At 45.5% G+C, this 17,233-nt stretch overlaps 1 protein-coding gene across 7 annotated transcripts in view; it reads right to left on the bottom strand.

The window, feature by feature from the left end:
- fbrsl1 (fibrosin-like 1) overlaps window positions 1-17,233 on the bottom strand; it is a 476,892-nt gene that overhangs the window by 262,817 nt on the left and 196,842 nt on the right. For 6 of the 7 annotated variants that reach the window (XM_071354121.1, XM_071354120.1, XM_071354119.1 and 3 more), the window contains exons 3-4: window positions 11,307-11,408; window positions 4,959-4,994 (exon numbers count right to left, since the gene is read on the bottom strand). In XM_071354121.1, the coding sequence (XP_071210222.1) occupies window positions 4,959-4,994; window positions 11,307-11,408 (138 nt within the window). The remainder of the gene's footprint in view (window positions 1-4,958; window positions 4,995-11,306; window positions 11,409-17,233) is intronic. The other variant, XM_071354122.1, reaches the window with a different exon arrangement.

The raw sequence follows: 17,233 nt of genomic DNA on the forward strand, positions 1-17,233 counted from the left end.
TTCGAAAAGCCATATGCGGGTATGCAGTGATGCCGAACTCCCCAACTCTTGCACAAAACCTTAGGCGCAAAGCCAAGTGGGCAAAAGCAATTAAGAGTTCATTTAGAACAAGCAAACTATGCCGGCGGTTTCTGAGGCCAGGCCTGCACTAATTCACCATGTCGCCTTTTTATTCAAATGACCTCTCCCAGAGTACCTTTTGTGTTGGCGGATTTTAAATGGCATCTCCACCCCTCCACCATAGGGGCTGTGCAGTCATTGGAAAGGGGATTTTCTGTCCACCGCCATTCAGCGTGCCGGGCACCCAGAAGCCTAAAGCCTTTATCTGGAGCAAATGATTGATGTGTTGTGGGCCCTGCTGTGGTTAACAGCCATTTTTATCTGTTGCTAGTGGCAACAGCCGGGCTCCCCCGGCGAGAGGGGAGCAGCAGGCCCCTGCTCTGAAGCAGGCCCGCACACAGGCATAATCAAATAGGGTTTTCATCCCGGACAGCCCTTCTTGAGCGCCACTGACAGACAACACCTCACTAGAGGGGTGGACAATGTCAGGGCTCCAACCCTATCCTGCTGGGCCATTGGTTTATTTTACTAATTTTCACAATGTGCAGGGGCCGCTGGTATGTAGCTAGACACCTGCAAGACGATGGAAACTATGGCCGAACAGAGGGGGTCTGGGATGGGGGAGTTTCAAGGTGAGACAGGGGAGACAAATATACTGTGGACAAAGATAGAGAGAGAGTGAAAGACAGAGAGATACAGAGAGAGAGCAATAGAGAGAGCGAGAGAGTTTTAATGTAGGGGAAAAGATAGGGCCTTCCTCAGCTCATAGGGTGTATTGGTGGGTAATATGTGACGTTACATTCACTGAGAAAGATATACATTTTTATAGTAAAATCACATTAAATATGTTGTATAATTTCCCCTCAATTTCCTTCTTTGGCTTTTATAACAATCGGTTTATTTAACATATAATCCGATGAATCATGTTGTTTAGTTAAATAAACCATGAAGCTTTTTAATAGAGCTTATTATGTATTTGATAAAGATCTTTTGTCTTTAAACCTTGCTTGTCAGACAAGGACATTTATTTGGAACAAAGCGGAGGTCATGAATGCCAAATCAATTAAATGAGGTTGTTTTAGAAACGCACAGATGACTTTGCGAATGTTATGTTTGAGTGTAGACTCATCTAGCATAAAATACGATTAAATAAACCGGAGCAGGGTAATACCCAACAGGTGTGTCTGTGAGCTATAAACACTCCAGCTCAACCTAGACATCCCAGCTAAGGTTGTAACCGCCAACATACTGATAAACCCTCCCAAAAATGTACAGTATCAGCATTCCAACTGCATCTCAGTGCAAGGTCTATCTACAATCATTGTGAATAGTCTGAAAAGACGGACCCTAGGCAACACAGTGACACTATTGGCACAGAGGAACTACGCCAACGTCATTAATTTATCCACTTTAATAAAATACAAACTGGTATACCAGCAAGATGGAAATCAGAGGTCATTTTTAATGAGTGCATTTCACAGGTGGCTAGTTTGCATCAACTACATTTCTTTATTTAACCTTTATTTAACTAGCCAAGAACAAATTCTTATTTACAATGACGGCCTAGGAACAGTGGGTTAACTGCCTTGTTCAGGGGCAGAACGACAGATTTTTACCTTGTCAGCTCGGGAATTCGATCTAGCAACCTTTCGGTTACCGGCCCAATGCTCTAACCACTTGGCTACCTGCCGCCCACTAAAACCACTACAAAGGTTTTGCATGCAAACTTTGGTTTTGAATCGCGACGTTCTGGCATGTCTGCCTCGTGATTTTTTGGAATTTCAGTCCCTGGATGTTTTTTTTCTTATCGACGTAGGCAATGACATAAAGAGTCCATCATTGAGAGGGTCTGGCCCTAGTCCAGTGTTTCCCAAACTCGGTCCTTGGGACCCCAAGGGGTTCACGTTTTGGTTTTTGCCCCACCACTACACATTGGGCTGATCAAAGCTTGATGATTAGTTGATTATTTGAATCAGCTGTGTAATGCTAGGACAAAAACCAAAACGTGCACCCCTTGGGGTCCCGAGTTTGGGAAACACTGCCCTAGTCACTGTGTTGCCAAGTGTCGGGTTTTCAAGACTGTATTGTGAAGGGGGGAAAACAAGAGTTGGACCTTCAGTGGATCAGTGGCTTCGGCTGGAGGAAGCTCAATCGCTTCCTCTGGGTGAAAAGGAGCTGTTTTTTATTTTCGTAAACTGTCTTCCTCTGTTCTGTTTCAAGCCTGCAGAGGATATTGGAGGGGCAGATCGCCACATCGTGATATTTTTACATTTCTCTCCGTCTCTTAAAGCCTATCTCGCCGAGCGAGGCACAGAGGAGGACTGGAGGTTTTTATTGAGGGCCCCAGAGAGAAAGATAAATCACCAGAAAGACTTAGGGACAGGGGCCATTTCCTTCTCCTCTCCCCTGTAAAAACAAGCAGGTAGTGAACAGCTGAGGAAATGGGCCAGATATTGTCTCCCAAACGTGTGACACTATAATAAAGCCAGAGGAACACAGAAGAGAGGAGAGGGAAACAGGACTTGAAACTATTCCACATCCACTTTTACCTCAGACTGATAGTGGTGCTCAGTGGTTGTGCTGTATATTACCTGTTATCAGCGGTCGAGTTTAATACAGATTAGTGTAAGGAGTCGGATGTGTACAGCTCATGTATGCTAATGGGAAACTAGCCATATTGTACGTTAATACAAGCTAACATGTACCTATAAATATGATGTTCCAACAATATATCATTTTTTACAACTAAACCTATGGCTTCAGTCCTCCTACAGCTCCAATTCCGTATGTGTCTACATCTGAACGTCTTCTTTTACGTCTCAAATGAACCTCTCTGATAAAGCAGCCTGGCAGGCATGCAACGTCAGAGACATATGTCAGTGGAAACAGCGGAGGCGTTATCTCCTATAGAAGTGGAAAACAAACTGTCAAGAGAGATTGGGGTTTTGACCTCTTAGTGCCTTGTGACAGATAAAACCACCCCCCACCTACCCGCCACCCCTCTCCTTCCTCCAGCCACAACACCTCCCGTTGGCTGCGTTCGTTTCTCCCTCTCTCCGACAGGCCCCTGGGGGTTCCGAGGCCCCATTTCAGAGGCCAGAGCACCTGCTGATAAGGGCCCCTGTGCGGCCCCAGAAGCCAGAGTTGAGCGCACTCTGAGAGAGCTGACCCTCTGAATCATTCTGCCCACAAGCAGCCCAGAGGGCAGCACCATCAGATAGGACAATGTGAGACTTCCTGCCCCTGTGCACTTTCTTGCTTTTTCTTGCTTCCCTCCCTCCCTCCTTTTTTACTTCCCTCTCTCTCGATCTTTGTTGATCTTACTCTCTCTCTTCTCTCACCCTCCCCCTGCCTCGCTATCCGTGAAGAACAGATAAAGACAGGGGGCCTTCTCCTTCCTTCCTTCCCGCCACCAGACTCAAACTGACAGCTCAAGCGAAAGGGCTTCAGCAGCTTCCGGGAGGTCTTGTTTGTTTTCATCTCTGTGAGAGTATGCAGCCATGAGGGAATAGGAATGGGACATGTTCCATTTACACGCAGCAGTAGCACCATAAGGACCCACACAGATCAATGTCTTTTAACTTAAGCTTTGTTTGGCTCTTTAAACGCTACCTCAGCAGATACTCTTCCCCTGATTAGCAGTGACAAACCATTTATAGATGTTGTTAATTTGTTTGATAACACTGAAGCTACAATAAGAATTGCCATGACACTCACAGGCAGGTCTAGTGTTGTAACGGGAGATAAGGCTCTCTATAAATTAGCCCTTTCATGTACACGCTTAGAAAACCGGGTTCCCAAAGGGTTATTTGGCTGTCACCATAGGATAATCCTTTTTGGTTCCACGTAGAAGCCCTTTTGGTTCCAGGTAGAACTCTTTTGGGTTCCATGTACAACCCTCTGTGGAAAGGGTTATACATGGAACTCAAAAGGGTTCTACCTGGAACCAAGAATGGTTCTTCAAAGACTTCTCCTATGGGGACAGCCAAAGAACCATTTTAGGTTCTAGATAGCACCTTTTGTTGTGTAGAGTGTAGAGGACAACATGGACAACTAGAAAGACACGACTGCCTCTATCAAGTCTCATCATTAAAGCAATACTCATCAGCTTTCTGCAAATAATGATAAGTGAAAAGGTTCATTAGGTTTGAAAAACACACATACTGGTGTGTAGTCTGCAAAATATACTTTTAAATGGGAAAAATAGTTTCCTAGTGACACTAAGTGAACTAGTGTACATTATAAAAGGAATGGGCTGACAAGATTTTTTTATAAACATTTTCACTTTGCATAAGAACACATTCTACATTTTCAATTCAACGGTAACGAAAGTAGGAGTTATATTTCCCCTATTCATAAGATAGGCCTACATAATAACAGCTATGCTATGGGTTTTCTAAAAGGATAAGGTAGTATATTATATTGTATGTATAGTGGGAAAATTACTTTTGTGTATCAATGCAGGCACTCACTTTAAAAAAAAGGCTTTTAAGCATAATGTCTGACAACTGATTCAAATGACTAGATGGCAGGCAGTTGGAGGAAGACACCTCCTCTAACACTTAAACTGCTAAACCACTGAATGGCTGCCTGCCTGCCTGGCCTGACGTGATGGATGTCAATAAACAGGCACATTTACCCAAGGTAGAGCAAGACACTCTATGGAGCCCTGGTCAAAAGTAATGCACTACGTAGGGAATAGGGTGCCATTTGGGGCTCAGTGTCTTCCCTTCCTTCCTACAATTTAACCAGTCATTCAAGATTAATGTCCCTAATTTCATGATTTCTCCATTACTCTATTTAACATAATAAAAGTATTGAGCGGCAGAGCCATAAAGAGGGCCGTTGGAGATTGTAATTCTGCCGTAAAAGTCATGAAGCATGAAAATGTCACTTACCGAGTAGCCCCGGCCTGACAGCGAGTGAGTGGAGCTCTGTAGAGAGAGAGGAGAACAGGGTTGACCTTTAGGGGCCATGAGCCAGCCGCTGACACAGAAATTATGAGGCCGCTATAGTTTAATATCAATATTCATGTTAACCTTCTGTCTCCCATGTTTTCAGAGTGAACAACAGCTCAGATGAAACATGAATACAGTATACCACTACATAAATATACCATTCCATTGCATCACCCGTAACAACCCATCTTTCATTGATTTGTGTAAAAATTATTTAGTGAAGTGGGATAACATTTACAGTATAAGTAATGGGGTGTAGTTCAGGGTCAAAGTTGAGTTTTGTATGCATGTATGGACAATATTGAGCGATTTCAGTGACAACAGAAATTGTATTTGTATTACATTATATTGAATTTGTATTAGGATATTGAATTTGAATTTAATATTATTTAATTTCTGCACTTTTTTAAATCATTGAATTCATAAATGTAACTTGTATTTCATGATTTGAAACAGAATTGAATGAATATTGCATTCAGTTTTCAAATTCAATATCAATTTAATTGAATATTCAAATTCAATATATATTCAGTTTCAAAATAGTAGATATTGCATACATTTTCTGTGTATCAAGTTTACCAACTATAATTTAAAGTTTATCAAAGTTTCATATATTCAACTTCTCAGATGCATTCAAATTCAGATCTCTAAATGTAGATTCTAAACCAGAGACAACATCCTGGTACTTTATCCAGCCAGGAAATGTAGAGAAGAACAGATAGAATGAAACACTCTCTGTGGTAAAAAGAAGCTTCTTGCAGTTTCTGAAGCCAATGTGAATGGTTTAATGTATTGTCTTCCTATGAATTTGACTCTAGCATTTTAACTGTTTTTTGGCTATACGCTATTATGACCCCATTTCTGAAAGCCTAGACTCTCTGGAACATGGACGTGCCTTCTGTTCCCCTCACAGGGCGCGCAGGACATGTTAGAACGTAGTGTCACAAAAAACGCAATTTGCCCCAATAAGAATATAGTTTAATAGTCCCGTCAAAGCCCTTCTAAGGATAGCCTTTCCACTCCCAATTTAATCGTGCTCTTGTGACTGACTGGGTTCGCAGGACTGTGTTAACCCGCAGCTAAAGCCCATAGGGATGAGTTCAGGAAGCAAACAAGTCTTCAAGTCTCCAGTAAAGTTACTCATCAAAAGAGCGTGGTTCATCGAACCTTCTCAGTTACATTTCAACCCCCTTTGACCGCATACCCAGAGATCACGGCACCAATATAACTGACTGGGTTCAAATCAGGCCTACTGCACAACAACACTTTCTGTGGCAAACAGAAGCAGCAGGATCTGTGCATCCCATTTAATGAGAGTGCAACAGAGGTAGTTTGGTGATCCATGCATGTGAGGAGCAACCTTGCCTGAGACCTGAAGACGTGTTAGTTTGACTGACGGGGTTCTAACCCAGGTCTCCTGTACGCCAGACAAGGCAACGTTTCAGGTCTCAGACAAGATACCCAGAGTCTAATCTTTCAGGATTGGGGTCAAAATAGTTTAAATGAAGTGAAACATGCCACATTGGCTTCAGAAAAGGCCCGAAGCGTCGGTTTACCACAGAGAGCCGTGCTCCTCTACCTTCCACGATGTTGTCTCTGGTTTTGAATCTGAATTTAAAGAACTGAATTTGAAAACTCGATCTGAATGCATCTGAGAAGTTTAATATATGAAACTTTGATAAACGTGAAATGATAGTTTGGAAACTTGATACACAGTAAATTAATGCAGTATCTACCACATTGAAACTGAATATATAAATATTGAATATGAATATTCCATTAAATTACATTTTTAAACTGAATTTAATATTCATTCAATTCAGTTTCAAATCATGAAATACAATTTCAATTTATGAATTCAATGATTCAATTTGTGCATTACAAAATAAAAAATATTGAATTCAAATTCAATATCCTAATATAAATTCAAAATTATGGAATTCAAATACAATTTCTGTTGGTACTGAAATCGCTCCATTGGACAAACCCAATAATGGTTGTCATTGGTTGTCTCATTCACTTATATATAATGTCAAATACACTGATACTATATAATAACCCTGTCATGTGTATGCTGACATAGTGTGCTCGCTTCTGTTGATAGACGAGGCCTCTGACAGGGAGAGTCCATCTCGCTCTCTTTTTATCTCTCTCTCCGTCACTCACTCAGGTCACAGTCAGAATACCAATCTCCAAATCTCCCTCTCCTTCCACTTTCCCCCCTTTATTCCTCCATTTCGATTGGCAATTTGCAGTCTCAGGAGGGGACTTTCCTGCTAGACCAATTTTGTCCATAGTACCTCCAATCCCTCCATCTCTCCATCCCTCCCTCCCACACCTTCCTCTGCGCTTTAGCCCTCATCAGTGCCTCTGTGCCTTCTGAATCACAGTCTCAACCCCACTGTGACAATTAGGGAGGTGTCCTACTGTGAACCGGAAAGTCAGCTCTGCGGGAATCAAAAGACTATTCCCTCTCCATTCACCCCTCCTGTCCCCACCGCCTGAGATAGAGGGAGGGAGAATGAGGGGTAGAGGTGGAGGGCAGAGGGGCACAAAGGGGCAAAAGCGAACAACGTATGTGTAGTGTGTGTGTGAGTGAATGTGCATGCGTGCATAATGTGTGTGTGCATGTGTGTGTGACTCAGAAACAGGAGGCCAAGGCCATTTGGAATTAGCCTTACTATGCAGGGTTCATTCAAGCTGGAGCGTTTGGAGTAGAAAGAGAGGCTTATTTAAATGATAATGAGGGACAATCCATTGGATTTAGTCTTGGTGAAGAGAAGAGGGGAAGAATCCATTAAAGCAGGCAGCGGTTCATAAGCCATGGGGCTGGGATTCAGCTAAACACTCTCTCTTAAAAGCCATTATACATGGCTCTCAATGGATTTCTGAAGCGCTTAGGACTTCAAAAGGATTTAAGAACCTGCCCCAGAGAGGCAGCAGTGAGGTGGGGGAGGATAGGGGGAAGTCGGGGGGGTGTGGAGGACGCTGGCTGCGTTTTAGGGTTAACTAAACAGCCCCGGAGAACAGAAATGTTGCTAAATTCGCCCCTTAATCCTCTCCCCATTTCCACGCCCCCGCAGGGCGGGGCCTGGCAGTTGGTTTTCCTACGGGCCAGACTATTGGTTTTTGGGGTGCGGAAACTGAAATGGGCCAATCGGGGCTCGGCAGAGTGTGAAGTGTGTGTGTGTGTGTGTGTGTGTGTGTGTGTGTGTGTGTGTGTGTGTGTGTGTGTGTGTGTGTGTGTGTGTGTGTGTGTGAAAACGGGGACAGCTTCCAGCATGCAGCCAGCAGCAGGCCTCCGAGCTCTCCAGCAGGAGTGGGTGGCTGGGCGGGTGAGACCCCAGCAGTACTGCCACCCTCTCTCCCCCTGCTACAGTCTCTCTCCCAAACAACCCCCCCCTTGCACACTAACACAGAAGCACAGAAAATCTCCCTCCACATTTCCCTAATCCCTGCCTGTGCGACAGCTTTCTGCCGTAGACCAGCTGAACCAGGGGCTGGTCCAACAACACAAAATCCATTTGGCTAATGAATCACGGCTACAGCACAGTACATAATTAGTTAAGAACTCTTATAGCCTGGGACCACTTTGGTGTAGGAATCAAATATGAGTTATGCATTTAATGAAAATGACTGTTTGTTCTCTCACAGTGCAGAGGCAGTAGTTGAAAAAAGAAAACAGTGATAGGAAATCCTTCCTCTCCAGCAGTGGCCAGACAGGTCTCGCCCTGAGTGGGCCCAGCTCTGCTCAGAGACCCTATCAGTGGTTTAAAGAGATGGATAGCTAGGGATGGATGGCATTGCTACAGCGATCAGGGTCTTTGCACTATCTCTTTGGCAGGAGATTAGAGAGACATGCCATATCTAACACCGTCGACGATTACAGCATGCAATTTGAACAGTTCCCCCGCTCCTCCTCCCCGTACCCCCATCACTGTCGCATTTGCCTGTCAGAACTGTCATCCGCCAGCACCCTTTTATCTGCCAAACCAGGCACTTTCTCCTGACTTTTTCATTAAAAAACAGCCCAAATTCATGAGGAATGGCAGGAGAGAGAGAGAGAGAGAGAGAGAGAGAGAGAGAGAGAGAGAGAGAGAGAGAGAGAGAGAGAGAGAGAGAGAGAGAGAGAGAGAAATAGAGAAATAGAGAAATAGAGAGCGAGGCTTAGAAAAGGAGGGAAAATATCATGTGAATGGGGTGGGGGAGTGTTTTTTTCTCTCTCTCCACATCTCTAGATTTTCTTTAGGAATTCTGAATAGCTTGAACAACGCATTTAGTTCATTCAAATCTTTTCTCTCCATAATTTTTCCTCGATCACTTCTTTGACTGTAGAAGTTGCACCCCCCACCCTTACATCCTCCAGCTAAATGAACTGTCTGATTGAATTTAGGAGGCCTGGTTGACAGGCATTAGTTAGGAAGCATATTCTACATTGATTTAAAATGACCCGCTTGGGGATTTTGCATAAATTCGTATTACTTTTCCTGTATCTAAATTGCATTATCTCATCCCTAGCGCCAACCGACACCCTAGCTGCCTCCGTTTTCTATACCACCCACTCGTCTTTTAAATGTGCTAGCATATGGCCGCACACACGGCAGTAATTGGAAAGACCTTTAACTCTTTGCTGTCCTGGTCGGCGAGGGTCAGCTACCACCTAGTGGAACAGCTGTAGGTCACATCTACATAACCATAGCAGGCTTTGAATGTCGCAGGGCATCTAGGCTGCGTCCCAAATCCCTATGGGGTCATATAGGCCCTGGTCAAAAGTAGTGCACTATATAGGGAATATGGTGTAATTTGGGATGCAAACCTAGTGTGATGGCTGTGTGTCTGTGTAGCTTGGCTAATAGTTTTCTGCTTGTCGCTGTTGATCAGGACGGTTTTCTATTGCATGGGGATTTATGACGTGTGAGTCTGGTCCAGTATGAGCTGCTCCACCAGCTACCCTCTCACTGCTGCTTCTCCCTCTCCTCCTCAGGGCCCCACAGCCCTGGACTAGGTAACTAGATAGCCTGCTGCTGGTCTGGTCTCCTGTTAGGAGGTCTGGAGGGTCTGGGGGAGATACAGCCCTAATTAACCACGTTGTAACAAGGTAGGTAGCCATATTGTATTTTTTTATTAACTCATGATGTGGCATGTATTGATATATTCAGCTAATGGTTTGCTTTTCTGGTTATTGCAAAACAGTTTACTTTGGCCATAGCATATTTGGAGGATTGTCCGGGATACATAACAATGTAGCCAGGAGGGTCTGATGGTCTCAGGGTCTGATGGTCTCTGGGTCTTATGGTCTCGGGGTCTTATGGTCTCGGGGTCTTATGGTCTCAGGGTCTGATGGTAGGCTTGGACGGTATCCAGATTTTAATATTGTCATACTGTCCTTCTCTTATCCTGTGATTTACAGTATTACCGGCATAGCACAGAAGGAAAGCGCAAGAAAAGCCCATTGGGTTTATTTGACTAAAATGCTAACACAATTAGCACAAACTAATAGCGGAATCACATAGAAGCTGTTAGCTAAATGCTAACGAGTTAAAACAATATATATATATATGCAAAGACAGGCAACTCCAGCTCATAAAGTTATACAAGTATAGCTATTAGCTACCAAATTTTATTTTCGGTGAGTGTGGACATCTACAAGCAACCGGGAACGAGAGAAATTGTGCAAATGAACAAAATTGTGATGCAGGCTTTTCTGAAGGAAGAGCAGCATGTGTACATGGAGCAGAGGAAAATAAATATATTAGTAAGAAGCACATGGAAAAAATGGCAGCTGTACAGACAACTCATTTAGAGCTCTTTGACTTCTGTCAGAAAGCCATTATAAGATATATGATGGTAAACATTTAGTAATGAATTGCATACAAGTGTAACTTCCTCACCTCATGTCTGCAGCACAACATAGACTCTGATAGATATAGAACACTGTGGACTCACCTGCACCTGCCGTCTCCCGTTGTGCTGTTTACAAACAAACACCTGAATGACTGTTCTTAGGAACTACAGTAAGCTTCATAATGTCAAATAATGTGACAGGTGAAATGAAGAATACAACCTGCTTTATCACCTAACATATTGCACAAGTTGACTGCAGGTATTAACTTAAAGTAGCTACAAATATTAAAGTATATTGAAAAACTTCAAATAAATACTGTTGACAGTATTGAAGGTATCCGTGGCTTTTTCCAAATACCCCGGTATACGATATATACGGTATACCTCCCAAGCCTATCTGGGGGTCTAATGGTCTGGGGGTTAGGACTAGCGGGTCTCTCTTACCTCACTGAGGTGCCCTTTAGATGTGCTCCTGTTGGGTCTGTTGATCTCCTGCATGGCCTCATCCTCATCCAGCCTCACCGGGCGCACCTGCAGGGCCTTGGTCTAGAGGAAAGAAACAGAGGAAGAAGCATTCGTTATTATACAGTAGAAAAATAGTATGTTGTGTATTATAATGCATTATGAAGAGGGTATCCACAGAAAGTGTTACCAAACATTTTTCATAGAATAGAGACAAAGTATAGCTTTAGTAAGACTCGAGTCAAAGAAGACCAACTTGATACCCCATAAAACTACACAACAACTCCAAGATACAACACAACCCAAACTCCATGTGTAATCACATTTGGCATCGTGTGGTCCATTCACACTATGGGAACCCATCCATAACACAAAGGCAAACTGGTGGCCCCATGTCTCAGTATCAGTTCATAGTTTGAATGTATGCAAAGCAGCACTGCCAGTAGCCAAAATGTTTGCCTGAAAGTAATGACTTTCCCATTGATGCAACACCTGTATCCAAGAACAATCTGCAGTTTATTGTTTACAATCTGCACATAGCGGATATGCCCAGTGGTACACCACTGAATGATGAAGTTGCTTCTTTGGGTCTGCCAACTTGAGAGCATGTGTTGTTTGGTAGGGGCTAGACAGACAAGCCATGAGAGGAGCGTTGGCTTGGCAGCGACCCATATTCCTAGGACAGATGGGAGGCAGCCACACTGCCACAGTCAGTCGAGGAGGAGGTAGGAGGTAGGAGGTAGGAGGTAGGAGATAGGAGGTAGCCCACCCCACCGCAGGAGCACTTCATCCTATCAGCCCTCTACAAGCCCCTCTCTGAGGACAATGGGGACGGCTGATGGCTGCCTGTGGGGTGTAATCCATTTGACTAGCAGCCTGCTCTGGTCCCTGGTGGCGTAGCATGCGGTGGCTAGCCTTGGTCTCCAGATCTCCACTGTCATTTAAACACATCACTGCTACAATTAACCTTTCCCTGTAAATATCAATTATGGCCCCCGGCAGGGTAGAATTAAAAGGGTCATCAGCTAATCTGACAGGTCCTGTACTGAGGCGGCGTGGCGGAGGCATTGCCACCTGGCTGAGAGAGAGAAAGAGAGGCAGGAGGCTGGCCTGGCTGTTTGTCTGCCCTTCTGTATGTCTGCCCAGCGACCAGTGACTAGAAGCAACAAGCCAAATAGACACAATTCCTCTCTAATTACCCTGCCTGGTGAGGCCCCGGTCAGGCCAGATGAGGCCTGCTGATTGGATGAAAGGTGCTAGCATGGAGTTGAGGTCAGCAGTGACAGCCCGGCAGAGCCTATTCCCCCTCAGGAAACTAAAAAGATTTGGCATGGGTGCTGAGATCCTCAAAAGGTTCTACAGCTGCAACATCAAGAGCATCCTGACCGGTTGCATCACTGCCTGGTACGACAATTGCTCGGCCTCTGACCGCAAGGCACTTCAGAGGGTAGTGCGTACGGCCCAATACATCACTGGGGCAAAGCTGCCTGCCATCCAGGACCTCTACACCAGGCAGTGTCAGAGGAAATTGCCCTAAAATTGTCAAAGACCCCAGCCACCCCAGTCATAGACTGTTCTCTCTACTACCGCATGGCAAGCAGTACCGGAGTGCCAAGTCTAGGACAAAAAGGCTTCTCAACAGTTTTTACCCCCAAGCCATAAGACTTCTGAACAGGTAACCAATGGTTACCTAGACTATTTACATTGTGTGCCCCCCCCCCCAACCCCTCTTTTACGCTGCTGCTACTCTCTGTTTATCTTATATGCATAGTCCCTTTAACTATACATCCATGTACATACTACCTCAATTGGCCCGACCAACCAGTGCTCCCGCACATTGGCTAACTGGGCTATCTGCATTGTGTCCCACCTCCCGCCAACCCCTCTTTTTAAGCTACTGCTACTCTCTGTTTATCTTATATGCATAGTCCCTTTAACTATACATCCATGTACATACTACCTCAATTGGCCCGACCAACCAGTGCTCCCGCACATTGGCTAACTGGGCTATCTGCATTGTGTCCCACCTCCCGCCAACCCCTCCTTTTACGCTACTGCTACTCTGTTCATCATATATGCATAGTCACTTTAACCATACCTACATGTACATACTACCTCAATAAGCCTGACTAAACGGTGTCTGTATATAGCCTTGCTACTCTTATTTTCAAATGTATTTTTACTGTTGTTTTATTTCTTTACTTACCTACACACACACATACCTTTTTTTCACCCTATTGGTTAGAGCCTGTAAGTAAGCATGTCACTGTAAGGTATTGTTGTATTCGGCGCACGTGACAAATACACTTTGATTTGATTTGAATGGCAGAATGCTACGACAACATACTGCAATCAGGGTGCAGACAGACAGACAGGAAGGAACGAAGGAAGGAGAGTGAGACCCTGTAGGTGGTCGTAATCAGGTGTCTGCCATCATACAACTCTCCCTCTTTCTCTACCTCTTTCTGTCTCTATCTCTCTCTCTCTGCATCTCTCTCACTGGCTGTCAAGCTAACCATTCCTTGAATCTCAAAATGGATGGCAGGCTTTATGATTATTACTTTTGTTAGGGAGAGCAGCACAAAGAACCCAGCCCACTTCCAGACAACGGGTGGGAGGGAGGGAGGGAGGGGGAGAGAGAGAGAGAGAGGAGTTAGGTTCACGTCATCTTGTCAAGTCAAGTGCACTTCACTGAGAGCCAGGGATACAGTCAGGCCCTCTGATTACTTTGTTTACCAAGCATCAGCGCTGACAAATCTCCCAGCCAAAGTGTTAACACCCACTCCAGCAGGTCCTGTAGTGGTGGATCCTCAGTCAGCAATCACATTGATTATTGATCAGAGTAGAGGGGCTAATAAGGTATCAAGCTTAACGATGCTGCCTGCCTGTTAGGAGGCTCTCTAACCTATTGTTCAGCAGGACGGGAGGAATTGATTCAGGATTACATTCACCGCCTGTGATAGAGACTGCCGGCCCTGTTGGCCATGTCAGACTGTGATTAAGGGTGTGTTTAGTTCAGGTCCAAGTAGAGGCTTTAAATGGTTGAGATCTATCAGTATCGCTTTCATTTTTTTTTTTTTACTAAGGGCATGTCTGAAGTGGCAGCCTATTCCCTATGTAGTGTACCACTACATAGAGAATAATTTAGTGGAAGACTACATAGAGAATAGGGTGGCATTTGGGACACTAATTGTTCTCTCACTAGCACTGAAGGGCAAGGCTACATTACAGAGGACTTGTGGGCGGAGCTAAAGGTCTCATCTGAGATCTGATTGGCCAATCCTGTGACAAAGATCAAGGTCAACATGGCTCCCTGAAGCACTGAAGGATCATGGGAAGTCTTTGAAACGCACTCTGGGTAACGCTAGGGGGAATAGCTCTCTAAAGGGCCATGTTTTAGACAACGTGGAGAATTGCCAGGCGCAGCACGGGCAAGGTTAAACAGGTTGAGTTCAAGCGGCAGCGAGTGGTTCTCTGCTCCCCATTGAAGGCGCTCCACAGAAATAAAAAAACTACACAAGTAACGTGTGTGTTGTACATGAATAATGCACTGGAAATTAGGCCCATTAGTCTGGGTATTGAACATGTCTGTTGTGCGGAGAGACTCTCTCTGGAGGCTCTGCTCTGTGCTCTTTAATTAGCTTCAAAGGGCCCTCTAGCATCTTAATTTTTCCCAAGTTGAGTAGCTGCTGACTGCCGATTTGAGCCTGCTCATTTACACTGAACTGAACTGCAGGGGTTTATAAAAGAAAGGGAAAAAAACTAAGAACAAACCACGCTTGTTGTGACATTAATAAAAACAGCAGTGTTTCAGTGAGTCTGACATAGTCCATTCACGCTAGGCTAAGCTACTGTAGGCTAGGTTAATCCGCCTCTCCCCCATGTCGATCAATCTGCAGTCAGCCACCCGGCCACCCGCCGGCAGGGAGGCAGGCAGGGAGCTGGTGGCTGCTGGGGATGCTTTGTTGTCATGCTCTTTCTTCTCACCTTGCAGGGCAGCCATTTCAGGGCATCCGCGTCAGAAGGGTCTCCACCGTCCTGCTCCAATTAGAAAGCTTTCAGCCCCTCAGCACCTCTCCCTCTCTCTCCTCATTCTCCTCTCCCCGGCCTTTCTTCACCTGTCAGCTGTAGTCTGGGAGGTTGTGCTTCAGCCTCATCCCAGTGTCAGTCCTTATTACCCTCCAGACCTGGACATCATCCTGGCTGTTTCTCTACCTTCAGCTCCTCTCTTCACAGCTCCTCTCTGCTGGCCATGCTACGGTCGGCAGGGTGGGCAAAAGGAGATGCAGGGGAGGAATAGGGCATTTGCCAGGATACAGATCCTTCCTCTAATTTGTTCTGAAAAGTGTCCTGCGCAAAGGACCCTCACCCTCATTAACCCAACGAGACGCAGTGAGGGAGAAAGACTCTGCTGCTGGGGGACGGGGAGGAGAGGAGGGAGGGGGAGGTGGCGTGGCCCAGCCCAACAATGCTGTGCATCAGGCAGGCAGCAGCAGAGAGGCACCTCAGTGCCGCAGAGCACCGGCTCAATCTATCTGTTCATTATCCCCTGCCAGGCTGGGGCACAGACAAGTGCACTTTAGGGCCACAGGCCAAATTGATTCATCTGCCTTCATTTTCTTCAGGCTCAGAAGTGGCAGCTGCTCGGAGGCAGGGGAAGGAAGGAGAGCGAGTGGTACTGGAGTTCCTGGCTTTGTTCCTCCTCAGCTGAGCAGCCCCCGACACGTCGCTTCTGCCTCCTCCTCCTCTCACACCCCCCCACCCCTCCTCCTTCAACATTACATCCACCTCCCTCCCTCCTACTGCAATGGTAACAGCCACAACACTCAAAGTCCCAGGCCAAAAATTTGCCCAAGGACAAAGTAGTGGACTTACTACAGGTCCCAGCGTATCCATTACGTGTCTTAATCATGTATTATTCATCCACCTCGTAATAAATGACCACATAAAAAGGGTACGCATAAGCTCCCATAACTCTCTCTGGATACAGTGCAGTCAGTCAGGAAGGACTACATCATATTTGCGAGTATAACAAATATGAGCTTGTGAAATTGCAACAAGATGGCGTTTCTATTCTTGGCAGTGACACCGGGATAAGAGAAGACAGTCACTCGCCAGATTAAAATAACACTGACAGAATACACAAATGAGCTGTAGCACATAAACAAATGAACAAGAACAACCCACCAGCCAGTATGTGTTAGTGTGAGGATTATATACCACACACAGATAGCTAAGTAGGAGGCCTCCTCCCTCCTCCTCCTCCCACCTCCCCCTCCTCCACCACACAGTAACAAACAAGTCAACCTTAAAAACCACAAACGCCCATTGCCCTAATTCAGCGTTCCCCCTCAGGAGAGATCGGAGTCCCACTGGCCCTGTCTGTAACAGATGAACAGTAGAGTGGAGCCGGGCTCCCCTTGGCCCCCTCATCTCATCCCTGCAGCGCTCTCCAATCACTCTCACCATATGTCTCCTGGGGGAGAGAGGGGAGCTAAGAGAGGAGAGAGCCCAGAGGGAGGGGAGGCACACCTGAACATGGACTCATCCCTCATGACCTCTCCCAGGGGCCTTAAGCTCTCCCCGAACACCTCCCACCCTACCCCCAACCCCCAGCAACCTCTCTGCCCCTCCCAACTCTGCCCCGCTCACCTGCCAGGGTCATTAAAAAACAGTGTCTGCCCTGCACTGATAACCACACAGCCCCTAAGGACACACACACGCACACTCCTTATCCCAGGGAAGCATTTATCAGTACTACTAACAACAACAATTAGGCCAATGATGTTGAAATGGTAGTAATGATATTAGAAACGAGAGCAATCCTCAGAATTTCTCTCTCTCGCTCTCGCTCTCTCGCTCTCTCTCTCTCGTAAAATACACAGGCTTTGATTCCTACATACATTATT

Source organism: Salvelinus alpinus, chromosome 19 (genome assembly GCF_045679555.1).
Source record: "Salvelinus alpinus chromosome 19, SLU_Salpinus.1, whole genome shotgun sequence".
Classification (NCBI taxonomy): domain Eukaryota; kingdom Metazoa; phylum Chordata; class Actinopteri; order Salmoniformes; family Salmonidae; genus Salvelinus; species Salvelinus alpinus.